At 48.4% G+C, this 26,846-nt stretch overlaps 1 protein-coding gene across 1 annotated transcript in view; it reads right to left on the bottom strand.

Moving 5' to 3' along the window:
* CEBPZ (CCAAT enhancer binding protein zeta) overlaps positions 1 to 26,846 on the bottom strand; it is a 310,453-nt gene that overhangs the window by 56,755 nt on the left and 226,852 nt on the right. The window contains exon 11 of the mRNA XM_077486559.1: positions 17,219 to 17,276. Coding sequence (XP_077342685.1) covers positions 17,219 to 17,276 — 58 coding nt within the window. The remainder of the gene's footprint in view (positions 1 to 17,218; positions 17,277 to 26,846) is intronic.

Below are 26,846 nucleotides of genomic sequence, written 5' to 3'. Positions count from 1 at the left end.
CCGCATCCGATCGGACCCCCCAACCGCTGGAAGGCAAGCACGTATATGTACGTGCTTGTGCCTGTACATGCCATTCTGATGACGTACATTGCCATGCGGCGGTCCTTAAGTGGTTAAGCCTTGCACTTAATTTATTTTAGTATTTTTTTTGAAAATCCATTTATTGCGTTTTGAAACATTTAACCCCTTCCCGCCGAGCGTACGCAGATCTGCGTACTCGGCTTCCGGGGGGTATACCGGGATGATGCCCGCACCTGCAGGCATCATCCCAGTACCGTTTTTTGCAGCGGGCGATTGGCTTTCCAGCCATAACAACCGATGCGGCTAAAAGCTGCTCGGCTGTTATGCCGGAGGAGCGGGAGGGGACGTCCCCCCCCTCCCGCCGCCTCTCGCCGCTGTTACCGGTGCTCCCGCTCGATCGGGAGCACCGATCAGTGGTCCGACGCCTCCGGCTGCTGCGGAGGAACTGGGACGAAGCCGTAATCGGCTTCGTTCCAGTCTCCTCATCGTAAACACGGAAGCGACGTCATGACGTCACTTCCCGTTTACTCGGCTGCCAATGGCGCCGGTTTAAAAAAAATATCCGGTATTCAGAATCGCCGTTTTCGGCGATCTGAATACATTGAAGTATAAAGCAGGGGTGGGGGGTCTTTTAGACCCCCGATCCCTCCATAAAGAGTACCTGTCACCACCTATTACTGTCACAAGGGATGTTTACATTCCTTGTGACAGCAATAAAAGTGATCAAAATTTTATTTTATTTTTTAAAACAATTTAGTCGTTTTAAAATAAATAAAAAAAAAATTTTCAAAGCGCCCGCCGTCCCCGCGAGCTCGCGAAGCAAAGAAACGCATACGGAAGTCGCGCCCGCGTATGTAAACGGTGTTCAAATCACACATGTGAGGTATCGCCGCGATCGTCAGAGCGAGAGCAATAATTCTAGCAGTAGACCTCCTCTGTAACGCTAACCTGGTAACCGTAAAAAAAATTTAAAGCGTCGCCTATTGAGATTTTTAGGTACCGTACTTCGTCGTCAATCTACAAGTGCGCGCAATTATAAAGTGTGACATGTTTGGTATCTATTTACTCGGCGTAACATTATCTTTCACATTACGCAAAAAAATTGGGCTAATTTTACTGTTTTGTGTTTTTTTTATTCATGAAAGTGTCCCTTTTCCCAAAAAGTTGCGTTTAAAACACCACTGCGCAAATACCGTGTGACATAAAATATTGCAACAATCGCCGTTTTATTCTCTAGAGCCTCTGCTAAAAAAATATATATAATGTTTGGGGGTTCCAAGTAATTTTCTAGCAAAAAATATGGATTTTAACTTGTAAACACCAAATTCCAAAAATAGGCTTAGTCATGAAAGGGTTAACAACAAAAAAAACAACACACATTGGTCATGACAATAGTGGGCTTTGGTACCTACAGAGACATGAGATGAGGCAAACAATTACATGTAATACAGCAGTGAGATCAATACCTCACAATGGTCCTAGCAGGTGGTATTCACGGGTAAGATGACGCCATGGGGCTAGTACATCTATCACCAAACGAAGATTACATTTACAACTGCAAATTCTTATTCATGGGGTGAGGGTGTCACGTTAAGAAGGGGGGCGAGTCAGAGGCTGTGGAGGGATCTGTCAGCCATTTGGACCAAACCTTACCATATTTTTGGGGGCAACCCCTATTAGCGTAACAATCTTTGTATAGCGGCAGGCTGTTGACTAGTTGTTTCCACTAAGAGAGAGGAAGAGGAGGAGTGGGCTTACACCAGCTAAGGGCTATGGCTTTGCGGGCGTAAAAGAGAAGCAGCCCGACTAGAGTGCGGTTAGCCACAGTGGGAATTAGTTCCTCTATCAGGCCCAGTATACATATTGCTATGGAGGGTTGCATAGATATGGTGGTGACCTGTGTGATGACCTTTAGTATCTCTTTCCAGTATTCGCCAATAGGTGGGCTGGTCCGGAAAATGTGGGTGAAGTCACCCGGTATCGCTCCACATCGCCAGCAGCTGGGGGGGAGGCGGGGTTCATTTTGTGTAACCTATGTGGGGTGAAATATGCACGGTGGACAGGGCCGGACTGGGAATAAAATCCAGCCCTGGAAAAAATTTCATACCAGCCCCACAGCATTATTATACCAGCGCAACATCATTATTTTATGTTCATAAAATGGAAAACCACACATTTTAAAGCACATTTGAAGAGTGTATTATATATAGATAAGACAGATATGAAATCACATAAGCAAATTCCAGTTAAAAGTGGTCAATCATCAAGGGGGACCCCAGGAACTCAGAACATTGGGGGGGAGGGGAAGACCACCTTCTGCAGAAAGAATACACCAAGGTAAGGGGGGGTGGGTTACTGATATAAGGGGGAAACCCTTTATATCAGTGCCATTATCGTATTCACTCCCCCCTTACATCAGTGACCCCCCTTCAGACTGGCCTGGTTGTGCTGTCACTGACGACCTCTCAGGTGCACCATGCAGGGCTCAGTCAGTCAGCTCCAGCTTGATTGGCTCTGGTTTTATCCTATAGTCTCCTCTTCACAGTCCACACAAGTCTGACTTCTCCCATGACCCCCATCCTGACTCCTCTCCAGACTCCCTCAGAGACTGCAGACATGATACAAGAGCTCAATGCAGCCTCACCAGTGCCCATCAAATGCAGCCTCACCAGTGCCCATCAAATGCAGCCTCACCGTGCCCATCAAATGCAGCCTCACCGTGCCCATCAAATGCAGCCTCACCGTGCCCATCAAATGCAGCCTCACCGTGCCCATCAAATGCAGCCTCACCGTGCCCATCAAATGCAGCCTCACCGTGCCCATCAAATGCAGCCTCACCGTGCCCATCAAATGCAGCCTCACCGTGCCCATCAAATGCAGCCTCACCGTGCCCATCAAATGCAGCCTCACCGTGCCCATCAAATGCAGCCTCCCCGTGCCCATCAAATGCAGCCTCACCGTGCCCACCATTGCAGCCTCACCGTGCCCACCATTGCAGCCTCACTGTGCCCACCATTGCAACCTCACTGTGCCGTGAGTGCAGTCTCGCTGTGCCCATCATGTCAGCCTCTCCTGTGCCGCATGTCCTAGTCTGCAGTCCCTGTCTGTGGGAAGGTGTGCTGTTGATGCTCGGTACAGTACCTTGCATGTCAGCAGAATATCCATGACGGCCAGCAGCAGGCAGAGCCTGTTCTCGTGTTGGATGGGGATGGTGCTCCTTCCAGGGGCAAAGAGCAGGGGCGAGTGGAGATCACAGGGGTGGGGAGTAATGGTGGGGGCCAAAAAGAACAGAGGTGGAGAGCACGGAAGGCTGAGAGTACTGGGGGGGGGGGGGGGCTAAGAGTGTGGGGTAGCGAAGAGCACTAGGGGGGGGAGCTTGAGAGTACTGGAGGGCCAAAAAACAGGGCTGGAGAGCACTGGGGGGTACAAAGAGCAGGGTGGAGTGGAGAGCAATTGGGGGGGGGGGCTTGAGAGCACCATTGGTGGGCAGAAAGAACAGGCGTGGAAAGCACGGGGGATTGGCGAGCACTATGGAGGACGGAGAGCACTGGCGGGGTTGGAGAGCACATGGGTGGGGGCAAAATGCAGGGAGAGTAGAGAGTACAGGGGTGGGGAGCGGAGAGTGCTGGGGGGGAACTTGAGAGCAATGGTGGGGGCCAAAAAGAACAGGGGTGGAGAGCACGGGAGGCTGAGAGCACTGGGGGGCTAAGAGTGTGGGGTGGTGAAGAGCACTGGGGGGAGCTTGAGACTACTGGGGGGAAGAAAAACAGGGCTGGAAAGCACTGGGGGGTACAAAGAGCATGGAGGAGTGGAGAGAAATGGGGGGAGCTTGAGAGCACCAGTGGGGGCCAGAAAGAACAGGGGTGGAAAGCACGGGGACTGGAGAGCGCTATGGGGAGCGGAGAGGACTGGCAGAGTTGGAGAGCACATGGGTGGGGGCAAAATGCAGGGGGGAGTGGAGAGTACAGGGGTGGGGAGCGGAGAGTGCTGGGAGGGAGCTTGAAAGAGCACTGGAGGGGGAGCCAAAAAGAACAGGGTTGGAGAGCACGGGGCAGAGAGTGCTGGGTGCAGAAAGAACAGGGGTGGGGAGCACTGTGGGGGGGGGGGGTGGTGGGGAGCACTGTGGGGGGGGGGGGGGTGGTGGGGAGCACTGTGGGGGGGGGGGGGGTGGTGGGGAGCACTGTGGGGGAGAGAGCACTGTAGGGGGGGAGAGAGCACTGTAGGGGGGGAGAGAGCACTGTAGGGGGGGAGAGAGCACTGTAGGGGGGAAGAGAGCACTGTAGGGGGGAAGAGAGCACTGTAGGGGGGAAGAGAGCACTGTGGGGGAAGAGAGCACTGTGGGGGAAGAGAGCACTGTGGGGGGGGAAGAGAGCACTGTGGGGGGGGGGCTAGAGAGCACCGTGAGGGGGGGGGCTAGAGAGCACCGTGAGGGGGGGGCTAGAGAGCACCGTGAGGGGGGGGGGGCTAGAGAGCACATGGGTGGGGGCAAAATGCAGGGGGGAGTGGAGAGTACAGGGGTGGGGAGCGGAGAGTGCTGGGAGGGAGCTTGAAAGAGCACTGGAGGGGGAGCCAAAAAGAACAGGGTTGGAGAGCACGGGGGCAGAGAGTGCTGGGTGCAGAAAGAACAGGGGTGGGGAGCACTGTGGGGGGGGGGGGGGTGGTGGGGAGCACTGTGGGGGGGGGGGGGGGGGTGGGGAAGAGAGCACTGTAGGGGGGAGAGAGCACTGTAGGGGGGGAAGAGAGCACTGTGGGGGGGGAAGAGAGCACTGTGGGGGGGGAAGAGAGCACTGTGGGGGGGGGGAAGAGAGCACTGTAGGGGGGGAAGAGAGCACTGTAGGGGGGGGGGCTAGAGAGCACCGTGAGGGGGGGGGCTAGAGAGCACCGTGAGGGGGGGGGCTAGAGAGCACCGTGAGGGGGGGGGGGCTAGAGAGCACCGTGAGGGGGGGGGCTAGAGAGCACCGTGAGGGGGGGGGGGCTAGAGAGCACCGTGGGGGGGGGGGAAGAGAGCACTGTGGGGGGGGGGGGGAAGAGAGCACTGTGGGGGGGGGAAGAGAGCACTGTGGGGGGGGGGGGGGAAGAGAGCACTGTGGGGGGGGGGGGGGGGGAAGAGAGCACTGTGGGGGGGGGGAGAGAGCACTGTGGGGGGGGGGAAGAGAGCACTGTGGGGGGGAGGAAGAGAGCACTGTGGGGGGGAGGAAGAGAGCACTGTGGGGGGGGGGAGGAAGAGAGCACTGTGGGGGGGAGGAAGAGAGCACTGTGGGGGGGGGGAGGAAGAGAGCACTGTGGGGGGGGGGAGGAAGAGAGCACTGTGGGGGGGGAGGAAGAGAGCACTGTGGGGGGGAGGAAGAGAGCACTGTGGGGGGGGGGGAGAGAGCACTGTGGGGGGGGGGGAAGAGAGCACTGTGGGGGGGAGGAAGAGAGCAGTGGGGGGGGGGAGAGAGCACTGTGGGGGGGGGGGAAGAGAGCACTGTGGGGGGGAGAGAGAGCACTGTGGGGGGGGAGAGAGCACTGTGGGGGGGGGGGGAAGAGAGCACTGTGGGGGGGGGGGGGAAGAGAGCACTGTGGGGGGGGGGGGGAAGAGAGCACTGTGGGGGGGGGAGAGAGCACAGTGGGGGGGGGGGGGGGAAGAGAGCACTGTGGGGGGGGGGGGGGGGGGGAAGAGAGCACTGTGGGGGGGGGGGGGAAGAGAGCACTGTGGGGGGGGGGGGGAAGAGAGCACTGTGGGGGGGGGGGAGAGAGCACTGTGGGGGGGAAGAGAGCACTGTGGGGGGGGGGGGGAAGAGAGCACTGTGGGGGGGAAGAGAGCACTGTGGGGGGGGGGGGAAGAGAGCACTGTGGGGGGGGGGAAGAGAGCACTGTGGGGGGGGGGGAAGAGAGCACTGTGGGGGGGGGGGGGGGAAGAGAGCACTGTGGGGGGGGGGGGGAGAGAGCACTGTGGGGGGGGGGGGAAGAGAGCACTGTGGGGGGGAAGGGGGGGCTAGAGAGCACTGGGGGGGGGCTAGAGAGCACTGTGGGGGGGGGGCTAGAGAGCACTGTGGGGGGGGGGGGGCTAGAGAGCACTGTGGGGGGGGGGGGCTAGAGAGCACTGTGGGGGGGGGGGGGGGGGGCTAGAGAGCACTGTGGGGGGGGGGGCTAGAGAGCACTGTGGGGGGGGGCTAGAGAGCACTGTGGGGGGGGGGCTAGAGAGCACTGTGGGGGGGGGGCTAGAGAGCACTGTGGGGGGGGGGCTAGAGAGCACTGTGGGGGGGGCTAGAGAGCACTGTGGGGGGGGGCTAGAGAGCACTGTGGGGGGGGGCTAGAGAGCACTGTGGGGGGGGCTAGAGAGCGGGGGCTAGAGAGCACTGTGGGGGGGCTAGAGAGCACTGTGGGGGGGCTAGAGAGCACTGTGGGGGGGCTAGAGAGCACTGTGGGGGGGCTAGAGAGCACTGTGGTGGGGGGCTAGAGAGCACTGTGGGGGGGGGGGGGGCTAGAGAGCACTGTGGGGGGGGGCTAGAGAGCACTGTGGGGGGGGGGGCTAGAGAGCACTATGGGGGGGGGCTAGAGAGCACTGTGGGGGGGGGGCTAGAGAGCACTGTGGGGGGGGGGCTAGAGAGCACTGTGGGGGGGGGGCTAGAGAGCACTGTGGGGGGGGGCTAGAGAGCACTGTGGGGGGGGGGGGCTAGAGAGCATTGTGGGGGGGGGGCTAGAGAGCACTGTGGGGAGGGGGCTAGAGAGCACTGTGGGGAGGGGGCTAGAGAGCACTGTGGGGGGGCTAGAGAGCACTGTGGGGGGGCTAGAGAGCACTGTGGGGGGGCTAGAGAGCACTGTGGGGGGGGCTAGAGAGCACTGTGGGGGGGGCTAGAGAGCACTGTGGGGGGGGGGCTAGAGAGCACTGTGGGGGGGCGGCTAGAGAGCACTATGGGGGGGCTAGAGAGCACTATGGGGGGCTAGAGAGCACTATGGGGGGGCTAGAGAGCACTGTGGGGGGGCTAGAGAACACTGTGGGGGGGGGGCTAGAGAACACTGTGGGGGGGGGGGGGGCTAGAGGGCACTGTGGGGGGGGGGCTAGAGGGCACTGTGGGGGTGGACAGCACTGTGGAGGGGTGGCTGGAGAGTGTGGTGAGGGAGGAGAGAGGGGGGGGGGGGCCAGGGAGCACAAGGATAACTGGAGGGGGCAGTAAAAGACGTTGGATTGGATAGGAGAAGCAGTGGCTGCATGGAGGAATATAGAGAGCTCATCTCCTCTATATGTCCTGCTTCTCCTCCTATCCAGGCACACAGGGTGGCATCTCTTACTGTGTATCACAGAGCTGGCTGGCTGTGTTCGGCGGCCGTGCTATAACACGGCCCCGCCCCCCTAGACCTGCTTGTGTGATAGTAGATAGAATCAATACTCCGCCTATCACACAGCAGGTCTAGGGGGGCGGGGCTGTGTTATAGCACGGCCGCCGAACACAGCCAGCCAGCTCTGTGATACACACAGGAGAAGGAGAGAGGAGCAGTGCAGCCGAAAACGGCCCCAGGGCAGGCGGCCTACTGGGAAATCTCCCGGTATCCCGGTAGGCCAGTCCGGTCCCGACGGTGGACCATCTTGAATTGTATTAGTCGGTCTCTCAGGGAGACCAGGGATCTACAAGGGAAGTCCCATACATCATCCCAATCGTCATTGTCGAAGTCAGGGATGTCGTGTAGCCATTTGTTCCCGAGTTTTTCCAGAGTGGGAAGGGAGGTCAATACTAAATGGGAGTAGAGTCGGGAGGTGGGCTTATGTGTGCATCCAGACCTGAGGAGGTCCTCCAGGGTGGATTGGATGATCTGGATGGGGGGGGGGTTTGGGGAATTGGCGACCAAAGGCGTGGGAAAGTTGAAGGTATCCAAGTGGGGTGTTGAAATCCGAGATCAATTTGGGAAATGGGAACAGAGATGGGTTGGAGATCACCTGGACCACCATTTTTATGTTGAATTTAGTCCAAGCGTGGAGTTCAGGTAATTTGTAAAAATACTCTAGGGAGGGGTTTAACCAAAAGGGGGCAGCCAGGGAGAATGCATTTTTAGGGTACTTTTCAAGTTGAAGTCCCACCGCCCATGCACGAAGTGTAGTGCGCATGGAGGGGGTCAATGGTATGGGATTTTTGGGCCACAAAAAATAAAAAAATTGTAGCTCCTCCAACGACTTCACCACAGCCGCCTCAACCAAGGTGGCGGGGTTTGTCGTATCTGGAGTGAGCCACCAGATGGCTGTAACTAGTTGGGTGGCCAGGAAATATTTGTGTAGGTCAGGGCACGCCAATCCCCCCTGAGAAGTCGGGCGTACTAGTGTTGACCAACTATCTGGGGGACTGGGTCCCCCAGACAAAGGAGGCGAAGAGACAATGCAGCCAAATGAAAAAGGATTTGGGAATCCATTGCGGAGATTGGCGAAGCAAGTAGGTAAATTTGGGCAGGATTTTCATTTTTATCAGATTTATCTGGCCTAGCAGTGATAAGGGTAGTGACTCCCATGCCCTCAGTCTCAGTCGTGTCTCTTGAACTACTGGGGACAGAGTCAGTGGCAAGAAGTCTGAAGCCTGCCTTGAGATCATCACCCCAAGGTATTTAAAGCTATCTACCCATTGTAAAGGTATATTGGGGGGGGGGCGATGGTGCGCGCTGCAGGGTCTATAGGAAACAAAAGAGACTTCGACCAATTAACTCTAAGGCCCGTAACAGTGGAGAATGAGTTTAGAATCTGCAGTGCCCCTGTGAGTGAGGAGTCCGCGTCGTTGAGGAAGAGGAGGAGGTCATTCGCATACAGGGCAACCCTCTCCTCCAGTCAACCAACGCGCAGGCCCCTAATGTGCAGGGAGGTGCATAGGCCCTCCACCAGAGGTTCCACAGCAATGGTGAAAAGGGCCGGAGAGAGAGGGCAGCCCTGCCGCGTGCCTCTGGAAAGAGGGAAGGGCCATGACAGACTACCCCCCCAGCTTAATGGCTGACATGGGGTGCCTGTAGAGCGTCTGTAACCACCTGATAAAAATCAAGGGGAATCCCATTCTGCAGAGAACGTCCCACAGAAAAGGCCATTCCACTGTGTCAAAGGCCTTCTCTATGTCCAGGGAGGCCACCACCCGGGAACCCTCATTGAGGTGTTGCGCATGAATGTTGGTAAATAAGCGTCGTAGATTGATATCCGTGGTTCTATTAGCCATAAAACCAGTTTGGTCAGTCTATTATAGATGGCAATAGGGGCTGTAGTCTCATAGTGAGCAGTTTGGTAAGAATTTTGAAGTTTGTGTTAAGTAGGGCTATAGGTGGCGCATGATGTGGGGTCCTTAGGAGCTTTGTGGATTAGTATTATGTGTGCATGACTCATGGAGTTGGGAAGAGCGTTCCTCTGTCAGACAGTGAGTATAGATGGGCCAGTTTGGGGGCAAGTAGGTCTCCGTGAGTTTTATAAAACTCTAGGGAGACAGTCTGGGCTTGGGGATTTTCCGGTAGGAAAAGATCTGATGGCCTTCAAAACTTCCTCCGGGGTAATGGGTCTCACCAAGGTTTCCCTCTCAGAATCTGAGAGCCAGCTGAGTGCCAGGGGGTCTAGCCAATGTGCCTGGTCCTGCGGCCTAAAGTCTGGGGGCAGTATTGAGGTGTAGAGGGAGCAATAGTATTGCCGAAATATGGCCAATATGTCTGGAAGGGAAGAGACCGAGTCGCCCGAAGGAGATATGTTGGGTAATAACATTGCCAGGGTTTCGACCACTTCGGTCCCCCTGTTCAAAAAACCTTTGCTTGTTACGATAGAGATCAAGTCTGGTAAGATCTGCTAGATGGAGGTGTAGTTCCCGTTTTGCTGCGTTAAGGGCTTCAAAGCTAGAGTCAGTGGGGTCAGTCACGTAGGCCTCAGTCTGGGTATTTACTGTGTTCTGTAGCTCAGTAGTGGTGGCAGCTTGTTCTCTACGGACCGCAGCTATTGAGGAGATATATTGAACCCTAGTGAAAGCCTTGAAGGCGTCCCAGGTGATCTGTGGGGAGGAGGATCCTGAATTAAGTTCCCAGTATTCGGTAAGGCGAGGCGGGATAGTGTCAGTCAAGTCAGTATGGGAGAGCCAGTGGGCTCCCAGGCGCCAGAGGGCGGAGGTCCGGGAGGCGGGTGGTCTCCCGGGTCCGACAACCCACTAGGTAGGTATGTAGCGTCCAGCATGTCTGACATCAGGTTCGGATTGGCAAAAGCAAGGTCAATACAGGAGGACGTTTTGTAGGTGGCGGAAAAGCAGGAGTAGGCCCTGGTCGAGGAGTGTTTTCACCTCCAGACCTCGACCACCCCCATTGCCTGCACCTGTGTACAGGTCTGAGGAGTGTTGTTTAGGGGGGGCCGGTCTGTCCAAACCTGGAGCTAGAATGGCTTTAAAATCGCCCATAAGTAACAATCTGGCGGGGCAGTATGGGGTAACCCGTTCTAGTATAGCATATAGGGTGGATGTGGAGAAGGGAGGAGGAATGTAAATATTTGCCACAATATATCTTGTGCCCCAAACAGTGAAAACCACTATCACGTATTTGCCCTGGGGGTCGGTGTGAATCTGTTCCACAATGCATGGAAAGGATTTGCTGACCAGCACCGAGACCCCCCTGCCTTAGGTGGAGTAGAAGGCATGAAAGGCTCTCTGGATCCACGGCTTCTTCAGTGCCAGTAGCTTGCTGCCCCCACAAGGTGCGTCTCCTGGAGCAAAATTATGTGGGGGGGGGGGGATGTAATTTAAGATATTTGAACAATACTGCTCTCTTAAATTTGGAATTGAGCCCCCGGACATACCAGGATAAGATATTAAAAGTGGACAAGTCACGTGTGGCCATCAGGTGGTAGTTTTATTATTTAGTTATACACATGGCAATATTCACATGTTAAATTTGGTGTGATCTATTATTTTTGTCACTATTAGTAACTACGGTGTACAGATTTAATGCATGTTAATTATGTTATTTACATTTTAATGGCATTAGTTTGGCTATGCCAATAACTCAAACACTTTAGCGCAACACTTTCTTGAATATAACAAAACTGTTTGTTGTGTTAGCTGCTATTTGTTCAGGCAGTGCGGGGTTACCTTCTTACATCACATCTTGGAGAAAGATGACTATATGCAAGAAATGTACCGAATTTTAGGAGACGATGCCACCTATACTCCTTTTGCATCTAATCCCAGTGAGGGGTATAGGAGTGGATTAGAGTTAATTGTCACTAGGGGTTTTGATCTGAAATTTTAAATAAAAAGAAAGGGTATTCTTTGTGTCTAAGGCAGGGCTCGACATACCCTGGGCGCCAGGTCGCATTTGCGACTAGAATTAGTGACCTGGCGCCTGTGGCAGCACAGCAGGGGGGTAGCCTGTCTCCGTGCACACCCCCCCCCCCCCCAGCGTGATCGCCTTGGGCCGCGCCGCCGGCCGGTAATTGAGGCTGCGGCTTTGAGGCCTTCTACGGTCCTATGCTTCCTTCTGAAATCTGGCGCCCTCTTGCGGGGGCCGTTGGTATGACAACCAGCAATGCTAATGGAGCTTCTTCCCCTGCCTGTTTTCACTGCCCACCTATCTCCTTCCCTTTACTTAAAACCCCTAAACATTATATCTATTTTTTATTCTAACACCCTAGAGAATAAAATGGCGGTCGTTGCAATACTGTCTGCCACACCGTATTTGCGCAGCGGTCTTGCAAGTGCACTTTTTTGGGGAAAAATTATTTTACTAATATATACAATTTAAAATAATTAATTTTATTAAAAAATAAGACAACAGCAAAGTTAGCCCATTTTTTTTATGTTGTGAAAGATAATGTTACGCCGAGTAAATTGATACCAAACAGGTCACGCTTCAAAATTGCATCCGCTCGTGGAATGGCGACAAACATTTACCCTTTAAAATCTCCATAGGCAACGTTAAAAAAATTCTACAGGTTGCATGTTTTGAGTTACAGAGGTGGTCTAGGGCTAGAATTATTGCTCTCGCTCTACCGATCACGGCGATACCTCACGTGTGGCTTGAACACCGCTTTTACATGCGGGCGCTACTCGCGTATGCGTTCGCTTCTACACACGAGCTTGGCGGGACAGGGCGTGTTTAAAATGATTTTTTTTTCTTATTTATTTTAACTTTTATTTTTAATTTTTTCTCTGTGCTTTTAAAAAAAATGGGTCTCTTTTATTCCTATTACAAGGAATGTAAAAATCCCTTGTAATGGAAAAAAACATGACAGGACCTCTTAAATGAGATCTGGGGTCAGAGAGAACTCAGATCTCATATTTTCACTAAAATGCAATTTAAAAAAATGTTGTCATTTGAAAAAAAATTAAAAATAAATAAAATGTCCCTCTAAGAGCCATCTTCCCCTCACTCGTCTCCATGTCAGGCCAGGGACAGGTCCGGATCACCGTTATCGACCTGGCTCCTAGATTCCAAGCAAATTTGTCAAACCCTGGTCTAAGGCACCAAGGATCCCTATTTATTACTTACCGTATATACTCGAGTATAGGCCGACCCGAATATAAGCCGAGGCCCCCAATTTACCCCCAAAAAAACTGGCAAACTTATTGACTCGTGTATAAGCCGAGGGTAAGACATGCCTGTCCATCCCTGTGTGTGTGTCCGTCCATCCCTGTGTGTCCGTCCATCCCTGTGTGTCCGTCCATCCCTGTGTGTCCGTCCATCCATCCCTGTGTGTGTGTGTCTCCATCCATCCATCCATCCCTGTGTGTGTGTGTGTGTGTGTGTGTGTGTGTGTGTGTGTGTGTGTGTGTGTGTGTGTGTGTGTGTGTGTCCAGCCTACCTGTGTCCTGAGCCTTTGTCCCGAGCCTCCGTCCCGTGCCGAGCCTCCTTGCCTCCGTGCCTCGCCGCCGTGCCTCGCCGCCATGCCTTGCCTCCGGTCCCGTCCCGTCCCGTCCCGTGCCGTGCCGTCCTGTGCCTTGCCTCCGTCCCGTGCCCTCTTCGTTCGTCGGCGGCCATTGTAAAATTCAAAAGCTGCGCCGCCGCCTTCGCCTGTGATAGGCGGAACACTGAATTTCCCAGCAGCCTGTGTTCCGCCTATCACAGACGTCGTATCATCCTCGTCCGTAGTACGAGGATGATACGAAGTCCGTGATAGGCGGAACACAGGCTGCTGGGAAATTCAGTGTTCCGCCTATCACAGGCGAAGGGGGAGCCGGAGGCGCGGCTTTTGAATCAGAATGGCCGCTGTCTGTCTGCTCGACACGCTGATCGAGCGGGCAGACAGCGATGACTCGAGTATAAGCCGAGGGGGGCACTTTCAGCCTCAAAAAAGAGGCTGAAAATCTCGGCTTATACTCGAGTATATACGGTACCAAAGGTGCACAAGAGTCTTACTTTCCACCCGGGGCGTCCCATAGTTAGCGGGATAGATTCCATCACTTCCCGGGTGGGCAAGTACAAAGACTTCTTTTTGCAGCCTTTGGTACATATGATGCCTTCATACATGAAGGACACACGGCATGTCATCAACCTTCTTTTCTAATCATAAGCCCCGCAAGGGGACTTGGTTGGTGATTGCTGATGTCACTTCACTTTATACTGTGATCCCCCACCAGTTGGGTTTAGATGCCGTGTTACTCTATTTGGATAGAGCTTCCAATCTACCTCAAGAACAGATTGATTTCATTATGGTGTTATTGGAGTATGTGGCTACTCACAATTTTTTCTGGTTTGATGGCCATTTCTTCCGCCAGGATAGAGGTGTCACTATGGGGGCTAAATATGCCACCAGTCTAGCGAACCTGTTTATGGCCAAATGGGAGCAGGATGTCGTCTATGCCCAGCCAAGGCCAGAGGTGACCTTGTGGGTTTGATACATAGACAACATCCTCCTCCTGTGGGATGGTAGTGAGACTGACCTCTCGGATTTAATGGATTCCCTTAATATCAATGATAGGGGAATTCATCTTGACTATGAGGCCAACCGGGAAATTAACTTTTTGGACCTTACGATTTCTGTCAGTGGATAGAGTTTTCTTACCTCCACATACTTCAAACCAACTGACAGAAATTTGTTTATTCCAAATGATAGTTGCCATCATGACTCCTGACTTAGGTCTGTGCCAAAGAGTCAGTATTTGCATCTAAAGCGCAAATGTACTGAACAGAGTGTGTTTTTGGCACAGGTCCTCACGCAAAGATTTGTGGATAAGGGTTATTCCCTTGAGTCCCTTACTAACACCCTTGATCAGGTCAAATGTGTTGATAGAAATAATCTACTGAAAGAGAATACTGGAGGCCGTGAGAATGGTGCATTTCCTAAGCTATTCATCACCAATTGTTCCGGTCAACACTCCAACATCAGACACATAGTCAAAAAACACTGGCACATCCTTAAAAACAATAGGGAACTTAAGTCTATTTTGCCTGATATACCTCAAGTAGTTATTAGGGGTGCCCCTTCTTTGAAGGATAAATTGGCTCCCAATATCTTGAACCTCCTAGTATAAGCCTACTTTTTTTTTATACCTACATTTTTTTTTTTTACTTACTGGTTATTACCAGTGCCAAAAGTGTCAGGTCTGTTCACTGAATGGGTGTAAGACTCGAAGGACCACAAGTTTTGTTTCTAGTTGCACCTCTGAGAACTTTGCCATCGAGCCATTCATTAGCTGCTCCATGGTAGGTGTGGTATATATGCTTCAGTGTCCGTGCAGCCTGCAGTATGTGGGCCGGACTAAGCGACCATTGCAGGTACGCTTAAATGAGTAAATAAACAATATACGTAGGGGTTTCACCAAACACTCGTTGTCAAAGCATTGACAAATATAGGCCCCATTGGAGGGGTAGTTGTCTAGTTAGGAGTATTTCCAAACTAGAGATGTCATGGGTTCATAAAATCAAATTGGTCTAAATATAGATGTCGATATTAACTCCTTTATTGATAACTCCTAGTGACATTCCCATACTTGACATATAATTTTTGACCACTATATCATAATTTTTTTTATATGTGTACATTTTATTATGCAAATTTGATCCCCAGGTAGCCGTGCGATATACGGCCAGAGAAATGTTTTTATTTTTCCTTTCATTTTCTATCTATTTTTCTTTTTCTATTTATTATTAATTTTATCTGTATGGTTATTATTCATTATTTTGCCATATTTTTACATACATTTTTTATACCTCTTTTTTGAGACAGGGGTCATGTCTACCTAGGTTGTAGTTAACAGCCAATGTCGTGTTCTCGATATCAATTGTGATCAAAAATGATTTTGCCCACTTTTGATCATCAGTTGATCACATCCATGGTTGTTTGTGATTTTATCAGCTTTCTATATACGTTTTGTCCTCAGATTGTTAGGGTTGGCAGCCCTGGGCTATCTACGTTTGTTCACAATATGTGAATGCTCAGAGTTTGCCCTTTCTATGTGGGTTTTTTTGTACGCACAGTAGATTTGTTTCCGTCAACCAAGATGGCACTGTTCGGTGGCGTCATGGGACTCAGACCGAGGCTTGGTTATGTGTTGTATGCATTTAAGCCATGGGTGCTCAACCTGTGGCCCTCCAGCTGTTGAAGAACTGCAAGTCCCATAAGGCATTGCAAGGCTGACAGGTCAAAAGCATGACTCCCAAATGCAGAGGCATGATGGGACTCGTAGTTTCACAACAGCTGGAGGGCCACAGGTTGAGCCCCCATGATTTAAGTGGTGCGTCAGGACACTGCCCGAGAGGCAAATTAGTCTAGCACCCCCATAAAGCAGCTGCACTGCTTCCGGTATGCGGGCAGCTTGCATTCTGCAACTGTGAGATTTTGACTGTCCTCTCCTCCTGGACCACAAACCTTCTTCACCGTGCTATGTTTTCTGCTGCACCATTGGCATGGTTATATCTTCTTAGTCCTCGCCATAAAATTATCATAAATTTGTGCTTAAAGTAGAACTATAGGCAACACTGTTTTTTTTCATGTTGGACAAAGTGAGGGTTATAACCCGTCAGTTTATTTTTTACCATCTCTGTCTCATTACAGAAATTTCCTTTAACTTCCTGTCCCATAGCCAAACAAAGTGAGAGGACATCTATGCAAATTAAGGAAATCCACTGCCTCCCAGGCCCTCAGAACTAGTGGTGTCCCCACTCAAAAATTTCAGGGCAAGTCTTAAACAGCAAGGGGTGTGACCTTGACTGGAAGGGGTGGATCATATTTAAATGAGGGGGTGCACATGTTTAGTCAGGCCTAGGGCAGCACAAAACCTAAATACAATACTGCCAGGCAGGCTTGATGATGTTGAGATCAGGGCTCTGTGGGAGCCAAGCCATCACTTCTAGGACTCCTTATATTTCTTTACATTGAAGAGAGTTCTTAAGGACATTAGCTACACGTTTGTGGTCGTTTTCCTGCTGCAGAATAAATGCAGAGCCAATCACACACCTTCCTTCCTGATGGAATGGCATGATGGATAGTATCTGCCTGTAATTATTTGCATCGCAGACAACATTGATCCTGACCAATTCTCCAATTCCATTTGTAGAAATGCAACTCCAAACTTGCAAGTAACCTACACCATGCTTCACTGTTACCTACAGACACTCATTCCTGTACCCCTGTCCAGGCCTTTGTGAACAAACTGTCTCCTGCTACAGTCAAATATTAAAAATTTTGACTCATCAATCCAGAGCACCTGTTGCCATTTTCCTGCACCCCACTTCCAATGTTTTAGTGTATAGTCGAGTTGCTTAGCTTTGTTTCCATGTCCTATGGATGAAATCATAGGAACTCCTCTCCAATCATCCATCATACCATAAGGCAAGCAAATTTAGCCCCAATTTTTTTCTGCAGCAGAACAATTACCCCAAACATGCAGCCAATGTCATCAACAACTCTCTTCAGCGTAAAGAAGGTCTGTCTGCGATGTGACGGAAGGATCTGAGGCAGCCTACATCCACATAGGATCTGTGGTTAGTGCTCCAAGATGTTTGGAACAACCTACCTGCTGAGTTCCTTCAAAAACTGTGTGCAAAGTGTTCCCAGAAGAACTGAAGCTGTTTTGAAGGGAAAGATTGGTCACACCAAATACGGATTTGATTTGGACTTCTCTACTGTTCATTTACTTTACATTTTGTAATTGATAAAAATAAACGCTTCTATTTCTGCAAGTATTGTTAAAATTTACAGCATTTATTCAAACCTGTCTAAAACTTTTTATGTGTATAGTACATACAAAACACAAAAATACATACACATTCTTTTTTTATATCTTACCCCGCAAAATCAATATCATGATTCACTCCAGTGTAAAAATTATCCCCTTCAAGGGAATCTGTAAACATAAAAAAAAATTCAATTGTAAGTAATGTCATGCTTTATACACATTTCAATTACATACATTGAAGTTTTATATACATTTTCAATTTATGAATAATTCAAAATTTTTTAAATGTGTCGAGAAATGAATTTATAGTTAAGAAATAATCCTAGTGCTTGCCGTTTTGTTTTCAGATCTGTCACATAAATTAGCTTATAAAACCTTGTAAATGAAAGCAAACTACTGCTTGGCATATTATTATTAAGTGTAATCAAAGTAAAAAAATAGGAATTTGACTTGCTTATAAATGTCATATTTTGAAGTACAATATAGGACTTGGAAAGGATACTCAAAGGCCCTGGGTTATAAGCAATTGGATTCCTTTCAGGTGACTGGACTATGGCAAAGCATTGCTGGATACAACCCCCTGGGCATACCCCTAAGACCCAACCCCACTTCGCGAATGCAGTTTTTTTTTTTTACAAGAGCAATGAAGAGTAACACAGGAACAGAGGGAATGGTATCCTGTATTGTACCCCAAGGTAAGGAATTTACAGGCAAGCCAAAATTACCCTCATCTTATTCGTACAGTACAAGACACAGGCTGTGGATATTCATAGACATGGAAACGACCCCACAAAATGAACAAGAAAGATCGGCAATAACAAGGTAAACAGATCTGTGCCAACAGGCCCAACAGCACCAAGTGTCAAATGATCCAGCCCAAGAATGCTAGCAGGAACCTTGCAGCTGAAAGCTGCATCCACACAAAAGTTTGAATGTGCAGTTGGTAGAACTTGCAGAAGGTATAAACTGAAGTCCAGGTGATGGCGTTGCAAAGCTGGGGAACAGAGGCTTGATGGTGGAATGCCCAGGAAACACCCTCCGATCCAGAAGTGTGAGCACATAACAGTGCTGGAGGTGTCCTGTTTTTATAATGTAACCTCTTCGAATGAGTTGTCTTATCCACCTGTCAACATAGTTACATAGTTAGTAAGGTTGAAGACACCAGTCCATCCAGTTCAACCTGAGTGAGTGTCTACAATTTTCCCTATCCCTGTACATTGCACACTCACATTGGTCCCTACCCTCAAGAAGCCCTCGCAACAGTGAATTTTGGAACAGAAAGAAGCACTTCTAAGTGCAATATAACAAGATTTCATTAGCCAAAATTACAAAAACTTATACCTTTGGCTTATTAAAGTCTTGTTTATTGCACTTAAAAGCGCCTTCATTCTGTTCCATATTTATACCAGTCTGCTTCTCTCCATCAGCATGCTGCTGACATGCACCTCAAGACATCTGCCTGCGTTTATCATATTTTCACCCTGAACCAGGCTTTGAACTTCTGATTTTAGAAGGGTCTATTTATCTGGGCACCCTATATCCTACCTCTTTCAATAGAGAATTTTGAGGCAGGATGTCTTTTGTGTGGCCCTGATGATAAAACAAAAGAATCCCTCTTTCTTATAGACGTAGAATTTAGATGACTTCTACATCTGATAGTGTCCAGACAGTGAACAGCAATATCTTTAGAGGGCTTAGGAGCATGGCATAAAAGGGTAAGGTCTATGTCAGGGGTGTCCAAACTTTTTTCAAAGAGGGCCGGATTTGATGAAGTGAACATGCGCGAGGGCCGACCATTTTGCCTGACATTCTTTGAACCGTTAAAATTCGGTCTAAGTGTGTTCGTTCGAGTCTAATATACTGCCCAACAAGAATTCTCTTGCCTTTGTGGCTGTGTGTGGGAAGAAATGAGCTTGGGCGTATTTGTACATACTGTATTAATTGGCGTATAACGCACACCTTCACTTTAAGAGGGAAGTTTCAGGAAAAAAAAATGTTTATATAAAGAACTGTGAAGCAAAATAATGGTCAGTGCCCACCAATGCAGCCTAATCAGTGCACATCTGCAGACCCACCATTGCCAGGAATGCACCCACCATAGCCAGGGACGCAGCACCATAGCCAGGGACGCAGCACCATTGCCAGGGACGCAGCACCATTGCCAGGGACGCAGCACCATTGCCAGAAATGCCTCCCCAAATGCCTCACCATTGCCAGGAATGCAGCACCATTGCCAGGAATGACTCGCCATTGCCAGGAACGCAGCACCATTGCCAGGAATGACTCGCCATTGCCAGGAACGCAGCACCATTGCCAGGAATGACTCGCCATTGCCAGGAACGCAGCACCATTGCCAGGAATGACTCGCCATTGCCAGGAACGCAGCACCATTGCCAGGAATGACTCACCATTGCCAGGAACGCAGCACCATTGCCAGGAATGCACTGACGAGCGCCAAAGGAGAATCTCCTGTTTACACGGCGGCTTCTTTAATAGAAAGTGCCGCCTCCTTTGATGGACAGAACAGTCGTCCAAAGGCAGTGCAGGAGAAGGACTTCCCATTACAGAGGCTCCCCGTAAACAGGAAATTCTCCTGTGTACGGCACTCTGTCCTGTTCTTCCTGTACCTTCCGAAGCATATATATCTTTTGTGGCCCCGGCGCTGGGAGATCGTCGGGGGCCACAAAAGATATGTATGTCCAAATAAGCAGGCGGGCCGTTCAAAACCAGGCCGCAGGCCGCGATTGGCCCGCAGGCCGGACTTTAGACATGCCTGGTCTATGTATTTAAGGTGGAAGTTAGGTAGAAATGCAGGTCTTGGAATAGCTACACAGTAGGCGAGGCTGAAAAAAGACACATCAAGTCCAACCTATGTGTGTGAGTATATATGTCAGTATTACATTGTATATCCCTGTACAGTATGTTGTGGTCGTTCAGGTACTTATCTAATAGTTTTTTTAAACCATCAATGCTCCCTGCTGAATTCACCACCTGTGGAAGGGAATTCCACATCCACATCTCTTACAGTAAAGAACCCTCTATATGCAGTTTAAGGTTAAACCACTTTTCTTCTAATTTTAATGAGTGGCCACATGTTTTATTAAACTACCTTCCGCATTAAAGTTTTATCCTTATTGTGGGGTCACCAGTATATTTGTAAATTGAAATCCTCTCCCCTCTCAAGCATCTCTTCTCGTGAGAGAATAAGTACAGTGATCACAACCTTTCTTCATAACTTTTACATCCTCCAGTCCCTTTATTAGCTTTGTTGTCCTTCTCTGTACTCGCTCAATTTCCAGTACATCCTTCCTGAGGACTGGTGCCCAGAACTGGACAGCATACTCCAGGTGAGGTCAGATCAGAGTCTTGTAGAGTGGGAGAATTATCGCTTTATCTCGAGTTGAGCCTCTGTTTTTGCCATGTAGCCGCCCACCCCAATAATTTGTTCAGCTCTTCTTGCAAGGTTTCCACATCCTGCAGAGAATTTATTGCGCTCCTTACCTTAGTATCGTCCGCAAATACAGAGACTGAACTGTTTACCCCATCCTCCAGGTCATTTATGAAAAATTAAATAGGACTGGTCCCAGCACAGAACCCTGGGGGCCCTACTTTCCACCCCTGACCATTCCAAGTACTCAGCATTTATCACCACCCTCTGAACTCACCCCTGTAGCCAGTTTTCAATCCATGTACTCACCCTATGGTCCATGCCAATGGACCTTACTTTGTACAGTAAACGTTTATGGGGAACTGTGTCAAATACTTTTGCAAAATCCAGATACACCCCGTCTATGGGCCTTCCTTTATCAAGATGGCAGCTCACCTCATAGAAGGTTAATAGATTGCCTTGGCAAGAACGGTTCTTCATGAATCCATGCCAATTACTGCTAATGATACTGTTTTCATTACTAATATATTGTATATCTTCCCCTCCAAGAGCTTACTATTGATGTTAGGCTAACTGGTCTGTAATTCCCAGGGATATATTTTGGCCCTTTTTTAAATATTGGTGCTACATTGTCTTATCTCCAATCAGCTGGTACCATTCCAGTCAGTAGACTGTTGCATTATTTGTAAAGTCTGAATGCTGATGATGATCCCTCTTCCTATTTTTTGAAGGCCTTCTTCCTTTGCTTTTATATGCATTTTTACATTGGAGTCACCCAGAACTTTTGTTCCCTCTTTTAAATTTATTTCCCAATGGGATGCACTGGCTAATGCCCTTATTTAATATACTTTTAAAGAAAATCCATCTCTCCTCTGTATTTTTTTCCTAAGATTTTATCCCAATTTATATCTTCTAGCAGGGAAGTTGGCTCTTAAAATTCAGTGTCTTTGTATTCCCCTATGTTTCTTATTTTTGTGATTTATACTAAAGCTAATTGACCTGTAATTGCTGTTTACTAAATTGCTGCTTATTTCCACATCCATAATCAGGTCTGTATTGTTGGTAATCAGTAGGTCTAGTAAAGCTTTGTTTCAAGTTGGTGTGTCTACGATCTGACCCAAGAAATTGTCCCGCAAGACCTTTAGGAACTGGCAAGCCTAAGACGAATGCGCGGTTCCTTCCGCTTAATCTATGTCTGGATAATTAAAAATACCCCATTATGATGACACTTCCCACCCTTGCTGCTAATCCAAATTGTGATAGGAGGTCCGTCTCCCCCTCTTCCCCCAGGTTAGGGGGCCTATAGCATACTCCCAGTATTACTTTACCCTTAGTTTCATCCCATAGGAGCTCTACCCATAAGTATTCCACCTCCTCCCTAGCTCCCTTAGTGATGTCATCTCTCACATATTACATAATATGTAATATGTAATATAATGTATAATGTACATTATTCTTGATATACAGGCACACCCCTCCCCCCTTTTTTACCCGCTCTATCCCTAAGGATAGGGGAATACCCTTGAATGGTTGTCAGCCAATCATAGTTTCATAGTTAGTAAGGTTGAATAAAGACACCAGCCCATCCAGTTCAACCTGAGCGAGTGTCTATCCCTATCCCTTTACATTGTACACTCACATTGGTCCCTACCCTCAAGGAGCCCACAATCTAAGGTCCCCATTCATATACTAGGGCCAATTTTGAACAGAAGCCAATTAACCTACCTGCATGTCTTTGGAGTGTGGGAGGAAACCGGAGTACCCGGAGGAAACCCACGCAGGCACAAGGAGAAAATGCAAACTCAAGGCAGGTAGTGTCATGGTTGGGATTTGAACCTGCGACCCTTTTTACTGCTAGGTGAGAGTGCTAACCACTACACCACTGTGCTGCAATCATGAGAGCTGTTGAACTAAGTCTCTGAAATTCCTACAAAATCGAAGGTCCTCCTCGTACAACAGTATCTCTATTTCCCCCATCTTATCCGCCAGGCTCCTGGCATCGGTGAACGTGCCACAAATTGGGTGTCCACATCAGACAAAGAAGGATTTCCAGATATGACTGTAAATTTTTATGGAAATGGCTTTTCTGGTTTTGAGCAATGTGGGAAAGAGATTCAGACACGCCCATGTCCATCAAGACCTGGGCTTCAACAGCCATACTGTTAAAGCCAGTGACTGAGAAGCAGAGTTGATTAGGGGGCTCTGAGAAAAAAGACGTGGTTTGTTTGGAAGAGTCTAGGGATCTGGTCTGTGTACCAGGTTCTCCTGTATTAGATTGGTACAACGAGAACCAAAGTTTTATTCTTTTTCTCCATTTTGTGCAGCAGCTGAGGCGGAATTTGCAGCGTCGAAAGACAAATATATTACCTGGAACAGGATATAAGTGAATACTGTGGCATACTCTAATCAGATGACCCTAAGGAAGGTGGGCCCAGTAATTCAAAGCTCAACTCCAAGATATTGATAAGGAGTTTAGCTTCATAGGGTGGCCATGTTCCCTGAACTGTGGAACAGTGGAATACTCTTCCCCAACCTGGAAGGATGTTATCACCCTCCATGGGTGTGGTAGAAACAACTTTTTTATTGTCAAATTTGGATTGGAAATCTGCCAAGTTCCTTGCTTGGCTGGAGGGGAGTATAAGGAGGTCAAGAGGAGGGGGCCTGGGTGGTCAAGAGAAAGAGTGCTTGTTTCAGGCCAACAAGAGGCGAGGTTGTAGATACTTTGAATAGAATTGGTGAGGGATACAGCCACAAATGAGGCTACCATGGGGCCCAGGATCCTCAGAGAATCTCACTGAGGGAGGCCACTTTGATTTTAAAATTCGAACAGAGAGGAGGACATAAAACTCTACAGCCAGATCCTATACTTCACTGTGCAGCTGTAGCACCCCTTTCATTTCTGCCTCCCGTCTCTCCATTACTATGTTACTATATATAATAACAGAAAGTAGCCACTTCAGCCCCCCTGGTCTCAGCATTCAGCAGACTCCTCCTCTGGTCCTCCGCCAAACCCTGCAGTTTCTGCTTTTTCTAGCTGTACCCCCAGCTTCTTCCAAGCAGCAGCACAAATTAAGAGGGGTGCACTGTGATGTAAGGGGGGGTGGAGGACTTGACTTCTGATGGTGGGGGGTCATGACATCTGATGTAAGGGCACCCCCCCTATGGCCATTCACCTATAATTATGAGAATAATACAATTTGTTGACAGTTGAAAAGGAGGGCCTCACACTGCTGGTATCATCCACAAGAAACTTTTTTGGACACTGCTCAAACAGAACACCATGGCAAACCATGCCTGTCCAAGCAGTCTCCAAAAACTAAAACCAGTAGTAATCAAATGCAGAGACAATTATTATGATAAAGTATATATAGTCTTACAGATACAACCGACTCTTTGAGGCCAACAATAATGCTGATGCGGACCGCAACAAAAACGTGTTTGACAACACTGCCCTAGTCCAATTAGCTGATACATTGCAAAAAGAATTTGCAGCAATAGCTGGGCATGTGAGGTTAAAGAGAGCTTTTAAAAAGGTGTCTCAAATTGTCTGTAAGCAGAATCGAAGGAAGATCTTGTACAGGCATAGTAAAATGTCTGTTTAAGACCGAGTTGGCATGGTCTACTACTGGAACTCACCACTTTTTAGTGAATTATTTTTTGCACTGGATAAAGTTCAGCAATGATTCTTGGAAGGGTGATCGTTTTTTAGGGCTAACCCAAATTGCCCCATTCTATTTGTGCCTGAATAGGGAATGTCTTCTAAGACTTAGTAGGTTTCTTAGTACCCAAGGGAGCATGGCAGAACGGAAGAGAATCAAGTGCTTAGGCTTTTGCAAACAGCAGAGGTGGGCATATCTACACTGCCTCAGGGGTCCCTCTTCATTCCTTTAACATAAGTGTCCTATAGAAGAGGCATGTCACTTTCTGATTCTTGCAGAGAAAACAGGGGTGGAGAAAAATTGATGCTTTTGTGCTCTGGACAGTAATAACTGTATTAAGTTAATTGTCAGAGGAAGTCTTGTGTAGTTGCATACAAAACCTACCTTGGTCAAATAGCATGTCTGAGACAGTGTGAGACATGTCTGAAGGAGTATGCAACAGCCCAGGTTTTGATGACCCCGTAGTGAAGTTCTCACGGCAAAAGGGAGATGGGAACTGCCATAAAATCTTATAAAGGAGCTCTAAGCAGAAGTGGTGGTAATAATGCAACCTATAGTGTGATAGAACAGCTTACTCATCACCCTAAGACTGGACTTTGAATAGTGGAATTTTGCCACAAAGTTTGAAAAGTTTTATACTACACAAGTGAATGAATTTTAAACACAACTCCCAGTTCCCTTATAGTTTTAATGTAGACCAAACTATTTTGGAAACCTGTAAAAAGTGAAGCTTCAGTGCTGGTCCAGTACAAGGTAAATATGTCTTACCTGTTCAGGGCCCAGGTTTCGCCCACCAAACCCTCAGGGGTGTGTTCAGGGTCTGGGTTCCAAAGTGATGGACCACGGCCCAGGACCTGTATAATTGGAGTTTTTATAACCGCTTACCTGTAAAATCCTTTTCTTGGAGTACATCATGGGACACAGAGCCTAATAGCTTAATGGGTTATGGGCCACCTTCAGGTGTTGACACTGGTATACCCAATACAGGAAGTTAACTCCCCTATATAACTCCCTCCTCCTTCCAGGAGTATCTCCGTTTTTGTAGTAAAGCAATATACTTATACCCCATAAAAGAGGGGAGGGACCTCTGTGTCCCATGATGTACTCCAAGAAAAGGATTTTTACAGGTAAGCTGTTATAAAAATCTTATTTTCTTTATCCTACAAAATGGGACACAGAGCCTAAGTAATAACTCAATGGGACGTCTCGTAACAATGATATTGAGGGGAGGGAGAGAAACCGTAGGGCACCCCCAGACCTGAGGATGTATACTGCTGCCTGCAGCACACTGCGCCTGAAGGCGATATCCTCAAACCTCCTTACATCCACCTGATAAAATTTTGTGAATGTATGTACTGAAGACCAAGTTGCAGCCTTGCAGATCTGAGCCTTGTAGGCCTGGTGACGCACTGCCCAAGAAGCACTAACCAACCTGGTAGAGTGCGCCTTAACTTGAATTGGGGGAATCTTACCTCTGAAATCATAAGTTTGAATTATCACTTGTCGAATCCACTTAGCGACAGTGGATTTTGACGCTGCCTGTCCTTTCTTTGGACATCTGGCTAAATAAATAAATAAGACATCAGTATTACAAATCTGAGCAGTTGCCTTTAAATAGATTTTCACTGCTCTCACCACATCAAGACAATGTAGTGACTTTTCTTCCCTGGAATATGGTTTTGGAAAAAATTATGGCAGGACAATATCTTGGTTCAGATGAAAAGCTGAAACCACTTTTGGCAAAAAGCCTGGACGAGGGCGTAACACCACTCTGTCCTCATGAATAATCAAATATGGCTTTTTACAAGAAAGAGTTGCCAATTCCAAAATCCTCCCTGCTGAGGATATAGCAACCAAAAATACCAGCTTCCTTGTCAGAAGGACTAAGGGAATATGCTGTATCAGTTAAAATGGCTGTTTTTGGAACATAAACAAAACGAAGTTCAAGTCCCAGGGGCTTAAAGGTGATTTAACTGGCAGATTAATCCACATCACCTCTTGCATAAAACCCCAGACTAAAGAATGCGTAGAAAGAGGTATCTGAAATAAAATCGATAAGGCTGAGACTTAGCCCTTAACCACTTCAGCCCCGGAGGATTTTACCCCCTTCCTTACCAGAGCACTTTTTGCGATTCGGCACTGCGCCGATTTAACTGACAATTGCACGGCCATGCGACGTTGCACCCAAACAAAATTTACATCCTTTTTTTCCCCCCACAAATAAGGCTTTATTTTGGTGGTATTTGATCACCTCTGCGGTTTTTATCTTTTGCGCTATAAACAAAAAAGAGTGACAATTTTGAAAAATAATAATTTTTTTTTACTTTTTGCTATAATAAAATATCCCATTTAAAAAAATAAATAAAAAAAAACACATTTTTTCCTCAGTTTAGGCCGATACGTATTCTTCTACATATTTTTGTTAAAAAAAAATCAAAAATCAAAATAAAAATCGCAATAAGCGTACATTGATTGATTTGTGCAAAAGTTCTAGCATCTACAAAATAGGGGATAGATTTATGGCATTTCTATTTTTTACTAGTAATGGAGGTGATCTGCGATTCTTTTCGTGACTGCGACATTATGGCGGACACATCTGAAACTTTTGACACATTTTTGGAACCATTCACATTTACACGACCGTTGCTATAAAATTGCACTGATTACTGTGTAAATGTGACTGGCAGGGAA

The sequence above is a fragment of the Lithobates pipiens genome, unplaced genomic scaffold, assembly GCF_037356315.1.
Source record: "Lithobates pipiens isolate NorthernLeopardFrog02 unplaced genomic scaffold, aLitPip1_a1.2 Scaffold_18, whole genome shotgun sequence".
In the NCBI taxonomy this organism is placed as follows: Eukaryota; Metazoa; Chordata; class Amphibia; order Anura; family Ranidae; genus Lithobates; species Lithobates pipiens.
Note: the sequence above shows the minus strand (reverse complement) of the source record. Positions and strands in the feature narration are given on the sequence as shown.